Source organism: Zea mays, chromosome 1 (genome assembly GCF_902167145.1).
Source record: "Zea mays cultivar B73 chromosome 1, Zm-B73-REFERENCE-NAM-5.0, whole genome shotgun sequence".
Classification (NCBI taxonomy): domain Eukaryota; kingdom Viridiplantae; phylum Streptophyta; class Magnoliopsida; order Poales; family Poaceae; genus Zea; species Zea mays.
The window spans coordinates 234,262,366-234,274,265 of NC_050096.1; the positions used below are offsets into that span (position 1 = coordinate 234,262,366).

Here is an 11,900-nt window from a genome sequence, read left to right on the forward strand (position 1 = left end):
GGAGAGACTCTCCCGGCTGCTGTCGGCAGCTTCGGAGGTCCCAGGAGTTTCTAGGGCGCACGTACGTGCCCTGGAGATTGCCGGCGAAGGCTTGGACCAGGTCGTCCCAGTTGGAGATCTGCCCCGAAAGCAGGTGCTCCAACCAGGCGCGAGCGGTGTCGGAGAGGAACAGGAGGAGGTTGCGGATGATGAGGTTGTCATCGTCCGTTCCACCCAGTTGGCAGGCCAGCCGGTAGTCCGCGAGCCACAGTTCCGGTCTCGTCTCCCCCGAGTACTTTGTGATAGTAGTCGGGGGTCGGAACCGGGTCGGGAACGACGCCCGTCGTATGGCGCGGCTGAAATCCTGCGGACCGGGTGGTTTGGGCGAGGGACTCTGATCCTCCCCGCTGTCGTAGCGTCCCCCACACCTGTGGTGGTAGCCTCGGCGCACCCTCTCGTCGAGGTGGGCCCGACAGTCGCGGTGATGGTGCTCATTGCCGAGGCGACCCGGGGCCGCAGGCGCTGTGTCGCGCGTGCGCTCGGTGTGGACCGAGGCTTCCCGCATGAATCGGGAAGTCGCGGCGCGATGTTCCGAGGGGTACCCCTGCCTTCGGGAGGTGGAGCTTTCGGCCCATCGGACCGCGGCGCCCTCCAGGAGATTCTTGAGCTCTCCCTGAATCCGCCGCCCCTCGGTGGTTGATGGCTCCGGCATCGCGCAGAGAAGCATTGCTGCTGCAGCCAGGTTCTGGCCGACTCCACTGGAAGCGTGTGGCGGCCTTACCCTGACATCGTCGGCAATGCGGTGCTGGATACCCTGGGGTAGATGGCGCACTTCTCCGGCCGGAGGTTGGCCCGCCCATTCCTGTCCGATGTCCCGGCGGATCGGCTCAAGTGTTCCTTCTCCCTCGTCGAGCCTGGCCTGCACCCCGCGGATTTGCTCGAGCTGTGGGTCATGACCCCCCGCCTGAACGGGGACCACAGCTAGCTCCCGTAGGATGTCAACGCGAGGCACAGGCCTAAGGAGATCACCGTTCTCCGACATACCAAGATGGTTGCCTTCGGAGGGACCCCCTAGATCGACGTGGAAACATTCACGACTTGGGACACAGTCCTCGTCGCCGAGGCTGCGGCTACCGTCGGAACAGTCGGAAAGGCAGTAGTCGCATGCGGTCATGAAGTCCCGCATGGCACTGGGGTTACCAAGTCCGGAGAAACCCCAACAGAAGTCGGGCACGTCATCTTCCTCGGACCCCGAGGGCCCGTAGGTCGAGACGTCCGTCAGCCGGTCCCAGGGTGACCGCATACGAAACCCCAGAGGGTTTGGACTCGCCTCTACGAGAGCGTCCGCCAAAGCGAAGTCGCTTGGTGGGTCGAGGCTGAATCCAAAGGGCGTGAGATGGGAATCGGTGGGTACCTCTTGGTCGACGGGCGGTGACGAAGTCACGTCAGGGACTGACTGCACCGTCGTCTCATGTACGAGGGTGACGCCCAGCAAGCCTTTCACGAGCGTGCTGGCGTCGTCCGTTTGCTTGGGATTGGCGTGTTGCGGGGAGACGGCGCTCGTCTTCGTCTCAAACGCGAGGTCGATGCCCGACGTGCCCCCCGTTGGGGTGCCGGTGCTGTCGACTCGCTCGACAACCGACGAGGTGCCGCCTCCTGCTTGGCCTCGGTTGCCCCGCCTCCTCCTCCGTCGGCGGGGGAGAGGGCGGGGTGAGCTCGAGTGTTGTTCTTCCACCACGCGGGGAAGACGTCGTTGATTCCGCCGCCGGCGGGCGGGCTGTCGGCCGCCATTGTCGCTGTCGCACGGCGGGGGAAGGAGTATCATGTCGTAGCTGCCGTCGAGGGACATGAACTCAAGACTCCCGAAACGGAGCACCGTCCCAGGCTGGAGAGGTTGCTGGAGACTGCCCATCTGGAGCTTGACGGGAAGCTGTTCGTCAACACGCAGCAGGCCCCTACCTGGCGCGCCAACTATCGGCGTTTTGAGACCGGGGGGTCCCTGGCCGACGATTGAAGATGTCGCCGCGTGCCCCAGCCCAGATGGGTCGGCGCGAGACGGAGCGCAAAGGGGGGAAGAAGGAAGCCGGAGTGAGAGAGAGAGAGAGAGGTGGAAATCCCGCGGCCTTCGTGTTTGTTCCGCGCCCAGGTCGGGTGCGCTTGCAGTAGGGGGTTACAAGCGTCCACGCGGGAGGGAAGCGAGCGGCCTCACGCGAGCGCCTGTCCCGTCCTCTTCCCCGCGCGGCCAACCTCCTGTAAGAGGGCCCTGGTCCTTCCTTTTATAGGCGTAAGGAGAGGATCCAGGTGTACAATGGGGTTGTAGCAGAGTGCTAACGTGTCTAGCGAAGGAGAACTAGTGCCCTAAGTACATGCCATCGTGGCAGCCGGAGAGGTTTTGGCACCCGGTTCGTGTGGTGTCGTGGCCGTCAGAGGAGCGCTGGAGCCTGGCGGAAGGACAACTGTCGGGGCTGTCGAGTCCTTGCTGACGTCCTCTTGCTTCCGTAAGGGGGCTGGGAGCCGCCGTCGTCATAGAGCGTGCGGGGCGCCATCATTACTTGTCTGGCGGAGCGAGCCAGATGGGACGCCGGTCTTGTTCCCCGTAGCCTGAGTCAGCTTGAGGTAGGGTAATGATGGCGCCTCCTGTTGACGTGGTCGGTCTGTGCCCTAGGTTGGGCGACGTGGGGCTCCTCCGAGGTCGAGGTCGAGTCTGTCTTTCGAGGCCGAGGTCGAGTCCGAGCCCCTGGGTCGGGCGAGGCGGAGACCGTCGGCGGAGGCCAGGGCTGAGTCCGAGCCCTGGGGTCGGGCGAAGCGGAGTTCGTCGTCTTCCGGGGCTGAGCCCGAGTCCGAGCCCTGGGTCGGGCGGAGCGGAGTTCGTCGTCTTCCGGGGCTGAGCCTGAGTCCGAGCCCTGGGTCGGGCGGAGCGGAGTTCGCCGTCTTCCGGGGCTGAGCCTGAGTCCGAGCCCTGGGTCGGGCGGAGCGGAGTTCGCCGTCTTCCGGGGCTGAGCCTGAGTCCGAGCCCTGGGTCGGGCGGAGCGGAGTTCGCCGTCTTCCGGGGCTGAGCCCGAGTCCGAGCCCTGGGTCGGGCGGAGCGGAGTTCGCCGTCTTCCGGGGCTGAGCCCGAGTCCGAGCCCTGGGTCGGGCGGAGCGGAGTTCGCCGTCTTCCGGGGCTGAGCCCGAGTCCGAGCCCTGGGTCGGGCGAAGCGGAGTTTCCTATGGTGCCTGAGGCCGGGCCTGACTGCCTGTCAGCCTCAGTCTGTCGAGTGGCACAGCAGTCGGAGCGGCGCAGGCGGCGCTGTCCTTCTGTCAGGCCGGTCAGTGGAGCAGCGAAGTGACTGCGATCACTTCGGCTCTGTCGACTGGAGGACGTGCGTCAGGATAAAGGTGTCAGGCCACCTTTGCATTAAATGCCCCTGTGATTTGGTCGGTTGGCGTGGCGATTTGGCCAGGGTTGCTTCTTGGCGAAGACTGGGCCTCGGGCGAGCCGGAAGTATGTTCATCGCTGGAGGGGGGCCTCGGGCGAGACGGAGATCCTCCGGGGTCGGCTGCCCTTGCCCGAGGCTAGGCTCGGGCGAGGCGTGATCGAGTCCCTCGAATGGACCGATCCCTGACTTAGTCGCACCCATCAGGCCTTTGCAGCTTTGTGCTGATGGGGGTTACCAGCTGAGAATTAGGAGTCTTGAGGGTACCCCTAATTATAGTCCCCGACAATTAGCATCCATTAAAATGATTACATGATGATATTGAGTTGTATCAATAATTTTCAAAGGGACAGGTGCAAAAACATTTTTAGTGACACTAATAAAATGAAAATCAGTAAGGTCACGACCATATAAGTAGGTAATGCCATCATTCCCCTTGAGCGAATGAGCATTGGCCATAGCAACATAAGACGATGAATATGCATGGACAATTTCAACATAACCATCACCCACTAAATGAGAAACTAGTGCAAACTATAAGGGACATTCCAATTTGCATGAACCCAATCACACCCAAGTATCAAACTGTAGCTACTTTGCACCTCTATGACGGTGAAGGTTGTGGCCAAAGTCTTGCACCTGACAATAAGCTCCATAGATGAAACTCCTTTGGTTGAAATAGGATCACCTCCTCCAACTCCACTGATCATCATCTTGGTCCTGATCAACTCATTATTCATACCACCAAGCTTCTTATAAAAGCGAATGTGGCATCAAGTTCACTATTGCCCCACTATCTAGCAACATGTTGCGAACTGGTGTCCCAATAATAACCCTTCACAAGTATTGACTTCGATGATTGATGGAATCCACGAGCTTTTAAAGGACCACACTTTGAGTAGCAAAGTCAAACTGAGCCATTGTTGAATCATCTCTAATCACATAATAGTCAAAAGACAAATAAATCACATTGACTTCCACTCTTTCTATAGTAGACAAATAGTCTACCATCTCCTTACCTTGCTCCTCATAAACCTCATCATCACATGTAGGGGCAACATTTGCAACAACAAACATTGAATCAACCTAAGGTGTATTAGTGCTCACTCGAATAGGGAAAGTCGACCTGGCCACCATAATTTCACGTAATTGACATTCTTATCAGAGGGTGTGAAAGCTAGCCTAGATAGCCCTGGCCCAGGCTAGCTTTTATACATGGACTTCATTGACCTAGATGTGATCGTAAGCTTATTTTTTCCACCTCAATCTTTCACAACCTTTCATCCCAAAATCTTTTCTACTTCTAGTGCTTCCTAAGGTTCACTAGTAATGACATTCTTCCCTAAGGTTGTATCGACTTGCTCTAGATGGATCAAAATAGCAGCCCCCTTTCAATCACATTATTTATAAAAGAGGATTTGTCAACTTGTATCTTAGTATGACTCAACCATCCCTCAATGGGAGCCAATTGGACCTATCGATGAAAGATATTGCAATCATTAGTTGCATGAGAGAAATAATTATGATATTTGCAATAAGCTAATCTTTTCAACTCATCAACTAAAGGCAATGTATGTGACATCTTAATATAACAAAATTTAAGTAATTCATCAAAGATTTAGTCACATTGAGCGGAATCAAAAGTAAACTTAACATCCTCTTGTCAATTCTTGTGAATCAGCTTAAGAGAAGGACACATAACCATTTCAATTTGTGTTGGCCAAACAAGTTTAGCCACATTGAACTCCTTACTTTCATCGTCTAAGCTACTATAATAGCTTTCTATGACATGCATATTTAGACAAAATCTATGAACTTCGCATGATTATTTTAAGCGAGATTCAATCACGATGACTTTTTGCAACAATTGATTAACATTAAGAAACTCATAGTGTTCAAGTTTTTCTTTAATACTTGAGTGAAACTAGTAAAAGCTAAACCAGTTAAATCTGTTTTAGAGATCATTAATGAAAACATCAGTCCTTGATGTCTCTAAAGCATTTGACAAAATCAAAGGTGCGTTCATCATACCCTTGATGACTTGATGTAAGATTAGATAATCTTGCTTATGGACTCCAATATATAAGTGTTCATGGAAAATTTCTTCTAACTCAACCCATGAACCAATAGAACAAGTAGGTAATGATGTAAACCATGCAAAAGTTGTGTTAGTAAGAGATAAAGGAAAATAACACACATTCATAACTTCCATAGTACTAGCTTTAGCCATTTGAGCAAGAAACATGCTCACATGTTCCATTTTAGTTTTGCTATCATCATTCCTCACCACTAAATTTATAAAAATTCAGTATCCTCAAACCACTAGGAGCTTTCATTAAATCAAAGTGTGAGGGTTACAATTTATGGTAAATATTCCTACTAGGCTTAATCTATACACCCAAGATAATCAGTAAATTAAGACTTGTCATTTTTAAACTGATGTAAATGTTCATTAAATTGATAATAGGAGCTATGATTACATTATTAACCATAGGATTTTGACTAAGTGACTTCAGTGGGTTAGGGTGATTCGTATTATACCCTACTGAAGCTTGGTTCACTATTTTTTCATAATCGGTCCATGAATTTTGATCTAAATTAGGAGCAAAAGTGGTCATTGGGATATATGTGCTAACTCTACCTAAATTGGCCTTATCTATTTTGATTGACAAAGAGGCCAATTTAACTTTTTAGCTACCACATAAACCCTTGATTCTCATAATAGTTATAAGACATGCCATATTGAAGTTTCTTAAGAGCAGATTCTTCAACTGATAGACAATATAATTTGGTTATTTTATGTCATAGCCACATTAAAAAGTTGTAATATTGTTATTAATAACAATTGTATGACCTTGTAACATCTTAGAATAGTTAGCATGGATAGTACAAGGATCAATTACCTCTTCATCAACCTTTACACTAGGTGTAGTGGATGTATAAACAACAACATTACCGAAGTCAAGCTCACAAAATTGAGTCACTTTATTCCGTTGATGTTTGGTACAACTCTATAAGAAAGCCTTCAAATTGATATCAAGCTTGCCTTGAATTTTATGATGAAGCTCATCAGGAAGCTCTTCAAATGATGTTGAGTGGTTGATGTTCTTAGGATTGAATGGATCGATGTGACCATCCCCATCTTTAGATCTATCACTGCCTAGCATGTTGCTAGTAGGTTGGATCTAGATAGTCTTCTTCTTCTTCCCTAATGATCTTGTCAAAAAGTGTGTTGACATTGGAAGAGATACAGATCCCACACCAGCAAGGGCTAGCATGCCCGCAGGCAACACAAAACCTTAAACATAGTGGGCCGATAAAATCGATCTAGAGACTGATCTAGCCGATGTTATCATATTCTTTGCTGATAGACACTTGAACGCCTGTAAGGCTACCTAGAACAGAGCTAAATCTCATTGGGAGATGTGATAAATAGCAAGATAGAATAGAAAAAGAATAAATGGTAGTAAATGTATTTTTGATCGATTGGATATTGGACACATCAATTGCTTATGATCCAAAACACATTCTCCAAGTTTCCCACATTAAAAACCAATTCAAAAACAAATTGGTTTAGATCTTAAGAAAAGTCTGCTAGGACATGTTTCATGGTGGCTAGGCATTATAATTGGTTTGACAATAGCATGTCAGCTTGACTGGTTTCTAGGGGTGGCCTAGCTGACTCCAGGAATATGACCTAACTTGATCTGTTGATCGACCTGATTAGATTTAACTGATTTGCGCCATGTTTTTTTTTGCTTTTTGATTGATGGTAAATGTCAATATCCATGCCTGATTTTTGTGTGTGTCAACATATACCTTGAATGATAAAAAGACAACGACGTTGAAAAGTAGTAGAGTTTCAGGAAGAGATGATATAGGTTGGCCATTTATAAAATTTAAAAAATAAACAAATGGGATGGACAACGACAAAACTAGCAACATATAAATACATGGACACTGAATCCTGATGGATCAAGGACAACTCCTTCACCACAAGTGTAAATTGGCATTAAATTTTTATCGACATTAAGTTTTGGTACGTATGGCACTTCCTTGGGCATGCAAAAGGCTTGACACCTTGTACGATAATAAGTGTCCAAATGGACCAAAGATACAAAGATAACATACACAAATTTGAGTGAAAACAAAAAAATTCAGAACCACCCAATACCTACATAGGCGTAATTGTTTAACATTTTGATCACTTTATACTATTAGTATTTAGAATTTCCAAAAGTAAAATAACCCCATAAGTAAAAATAAAGTGAGCTTCTATCTTTTGGCTTATAGAAGCTTTTTATCTTGTTAAAATATCAAAAACTTCCAAGAGTGTAGGGAATGGTGACACTAGGGGGGATGAATTAGGCAATATACTTTCTATCTAATTTATGGCCTCTATCTTTTCCTAATCAAAACCTATGCATTGAACCAAGCTAGCTTATGTGCAACTATGGTTTTTACTAAGTGTTATTTTCTTTAACGTAAAGTTTATGGAAACTAGGTTTCAAATCTATCCAGTAGTATATAACTAAGCTAGGAAGGTAAACCACATAATCAAGGTAACACAATATAAATGTGATAGAGATACAAATTTCTATTGACTCAATGTTACTTTTACCAAGGTATTGAAATGCGCACAAGCTTTCCCATAATCCTCATTGGAGCCCCACGCAAGGAAACACCCATACGAGGGTCAAGCTACTTGTGAGGTAACTTCATGGATAATCTCAGGCCTTCTGTATGCACAAGTGGTGCTCGAGTTTTAGCCTCTTCTAGATGCTCGTCGTCTCCACTATCGAGTTTCTGGCTAAAACACCACGAGCCTCGTTCCCCACTAGTACACGGTGGTAGCCACACCAAATATATAGTTTGTATGATCTCGCAAGACTTACAAGCCCCATTCGGCACAAATGCAATGGTACATGCAAGCACCAAGGGATTGAGGGTGTCTAACCTTACTTCTAATCACTAGGGAAATCTTAGAGCAAGCATTAATGAAGCGGACTAACGAACCTAAGAACTTTGCAAAACCCTACACTAATCATCGAGTGATCTTTGAGCACTAGGACATCTAGAGCTATAGGAATAGCGTCTCAAATCTAGCAATGTTTCTAAGTTCCGACATCTCTCAAATGATCTATTGGTGTGGCATATATAGCCCCTAAGTCAAAAACTAGCCGCTAGAAGTCATGCTAATTTTTTGTGTGCTCACTGGATACTCCGGTGCAAGCACCGTGTGCCCACGTCAGCTAGATGTTGGAACTAGCCATTGTTAACTGTTTTAATAAGGACATCTGATGCTTTGATCGGCGCTACATAGGTTATAACAGATGCGTTATAGCCCTTCTTAGGTTGTTGTGCAACCTTTGTTAGTATTCTGCCTGATGGGGTATGAGGTGGCATACTGGACACAATCGATGTCTTATACATCTCCCCAAACACGCTGCAGAACACTCTAAGTTCCATATCATGTGCCCCATCTGGTCTTACGTCCAGTGCACACTTGTGTGTCTGTTGTATTCTATTTATATGTCTCTTGCTTTAGTATAATGCAACTCCTATCCCGTGTTTTATCCGGTGCTTCTAAGTAGCTTGTTTTCTATAATTCTTCGTCTGACATTCTTCCATTTTATGTATTAAACTCTTGCATGATCTTTGTAGGTTTTTAATAAGTCTTCTAATATATTACTTGTGGTGTTGATCATCTAGATCGTTACTTTTTCTTTGTTCAAGTCCATGCTACATTTTTTGAACTATAATTAGAAATACTAGCAAATAATGTTAGCCCAAATAAGTATGTTGATCATCGAACACCAAAACTCTATAATCAAGTGGGTGTTGCATCATTTTCCTTACAAGGAGCTCCAAACAAACAGACCCTAATAATCAAAATTCTGGACTTGGCTAGATTTCTAATGACAGAAATCATTAGTAAAATATGTCGAGTTTTGTACATTCCGAGTCATTTGGACAGTGTATGCACACTATTCTTATTATTTTTTAGACAATGGAAATTATCATCTAGGTTTATTTTCTTATTAAGAGATAAAGTCAGAACACACTTATTGCAGAGGCAGGAGAAGAGCCATCCTAGCATCCCCATGTACTAGGATGCATAAGAAATCGCTTGCAGATATGTCTCTTTCTAAAATTGGTTGTCTTAAACCAACCGTGATTAGAAATTCACTGTTAGAGGTGGCTGCCGTAAGCGGCTATCACTACAAATTAATTTCTAGAGAACACATCTATAAAGTTTATAGTTTTTTCACATAAAATCGGACGAAGCTAAATTTTATAGCAAAATTATAGAAGTTGGTGAGGTCTACACTTTATAGTCGATTTTTTTTATTTAACAGCTATTAGGTGCCCAGATATTGATTAGAAGTTGCTAGTCCTATTTTTAAAAAAGATGATTTTCGAGAATGATCTCTACACGCAAGAGACCTAAGAAAATCGTCACTCATAATAGTCTTTGCTAATGATTCAAAAGGAATTGTCCTCATGTTTATCGACAATAATAGCTATGTGTGACATGGTAAGAAACCAAGAAAGGCTCTCATAACACGAAGAGAGAGTTTGTGGGTTTGGATACTTAGAAAACAGTTACATAAAGTGTGCATTTTCTTAGGAAAAAAATATGCATTTTTGTAGGAAAAATCGTATGTGCCTGGCCATGGGATTAGGAGGTCGCATGGCTGGACCCTGAAAGTTATTTCCTATTTTTCACATCTTTTTTCAAAATCGATTATCTTGCTAACCTCTTGTGGTTTTTTTTTAGAAATGGCTACTGACTTAACCAAACTGTTGGTAGTTTAGACACGAAAATGTTCTGTCATTCCGAGTGGAGGGGCCACTGAAGTAACGTTGATGATTTTGGACGTGATCACATCACATCTTTATTCGACATGAGGTAGAATGATTCTAACCAACGACATCAAGTTTAATTTAACCAGACGGGGAGACGACAGCAGATGTTCCCAACTGGACGGTTCACTTCACTGACCATCCACTAAAACCCCAAGCCAATTCCGTTTGCAACGGCTGGCTATATATATAAGCGCAACGCCTGCCTACAGCACAGACTCACAGCACAGAACTAGCATAGCCTCTCCACTCTCAGTCTCTCACTACGTTCTGCTCAAACAGCGTGCATGGCTAGCACAACGACGATGGCCCGTATCTCCTTGTCCGTGTCGCTCGCGGCCATCCTTCTCCCCCTAGCTCTCGCCACCTTCCCCCACCGCGCGCTGCTCCAGTCCTGCCAGTCCAACGGCTCCATCCGGGGCAAGTCCGGCAGCTGCAACACGGAGAACGGCTCCGAGTGCTGCGAGGACGGGAAGCGGTACACGACGTTCGCGTGCTCGCCGCCCGTGACGGCGCGCACCCGGGCCACGCTGACGCTTAACAGCTTCGCGGACCACGGCGACGGCGGCGGCGCGTCCAGCTGCACCGGCACGTTCTTCGACGACGACGTCAGGGTGGTGGCGCTGTCCACGGGGTGGTTCAGCAGGAGCAAGCGGTGCCGGAAGAGCATCGTGATCAGGGCCAGCAACGGCAGGTCCGTGAAGGCCATGGTCGTGGACGAGTGTGACTCCCTCCACGGCTGCGACACCGAGCACAACTTCGAGCCCCCCTGCGCCAGCAACATCGTCGACGGGTCCCCCGCCGTGTGGAAGGCGCTCGGCCTCAACACCGACGATGGGGAGGTGCCCATCACCTGGTCTGACGCGTGAGGGCGACGCTCTAATCGCCTGCTCTGTCTCTGCGTAGTAACACAATTGTCGCTGTCGTCGTCATCGTCATCGCTAGTGCTCCGTACGCATTGCGTATACATCTGCGTACGACGTTCTATGTCTAGGAAAGCTTATTACGTACCCATACACATATATGTATGCGTCGCTTTTGTCGATCGATCTGTTAGGAAATGTCAAGTGTGCAAGTGTAATGTCTTCTTTCAAATAATGCAAAGTGTTGTTTCCCGAAAACTTGGAACATTTAGGGCATGTTCGGTTACACCAATCTATAGGGGATTAGAGGAGATTAAATCCTCTCCTAGTCAAAATTGACTAGACGAAGATTTAAACTCCTCCAATCCGCCTCTGAATTAGTATAACCGAATAAGCCCTTAAGTGTATTGTTTTCTTTTCATGTTTTGTAGCCTCTCTCCTTCGAGAATCGAGAGGCAGCGACAAGTACTGCGCATAGATCGCGTTCCTCGCGAGCCAGGACGTGGGGGAACGAATTAGGATTTGGTTTCTGTCGAGCCGAGCCAGGTCCAAGCCAAACCCAGCCAACCAAACATTCGCGTCCCCTTGAATTCGTATTTCCAGATAAATATAAAACAATATAGAAAATGATTTAGACCATATGTGCTAGCTGATCGTTTTTGTTTACGAGTCATTCGCGTCCCCTTGAATTCGTATTTCCAGACAAATATAAAACAATATAAAAAATGATTTAGACCATATGTGCTGATCATTTTTGTTTACGAGTCGTTGTAAT

At 47.3% G+C, this 11,900-nt stretch overlaps 1 protein-coding gene across 1 annotated transcript; it reads left to right on the plus strand.

The window, feature by feature from the left end:
• The first annotated feature begins 10,493 nt into the window (after positions 1-10,493).
• Positions 10,494-11,373, plus strand: LOC103643419 (kiwellin-1-like). Its single transcript, XM_008666595.2, has one exon. The coding sequence runs from the start codon at positions 10,550-10,552 to the stop codon at positions 11,129-11,131; it is 582 nt and encodes a 193-aa protein (XP_008664817.1). The 5' UTR covers positions 10,494-10,549; the 3' UTR covers positions 11,132-11,373.
• Positions 11,374-11,900: the final 527 nt, after the last annotated feature.

Bases quoted from the DNA above. Each gene is read 5' to 3' on its own strand.
- LOC103643419 (XM_008666595.2), top strand. From the start codon at position 10,550: ATGGCTAGCACAACGACGATGGCCCGTATCTCCTTGTCCGTGTCGCTC.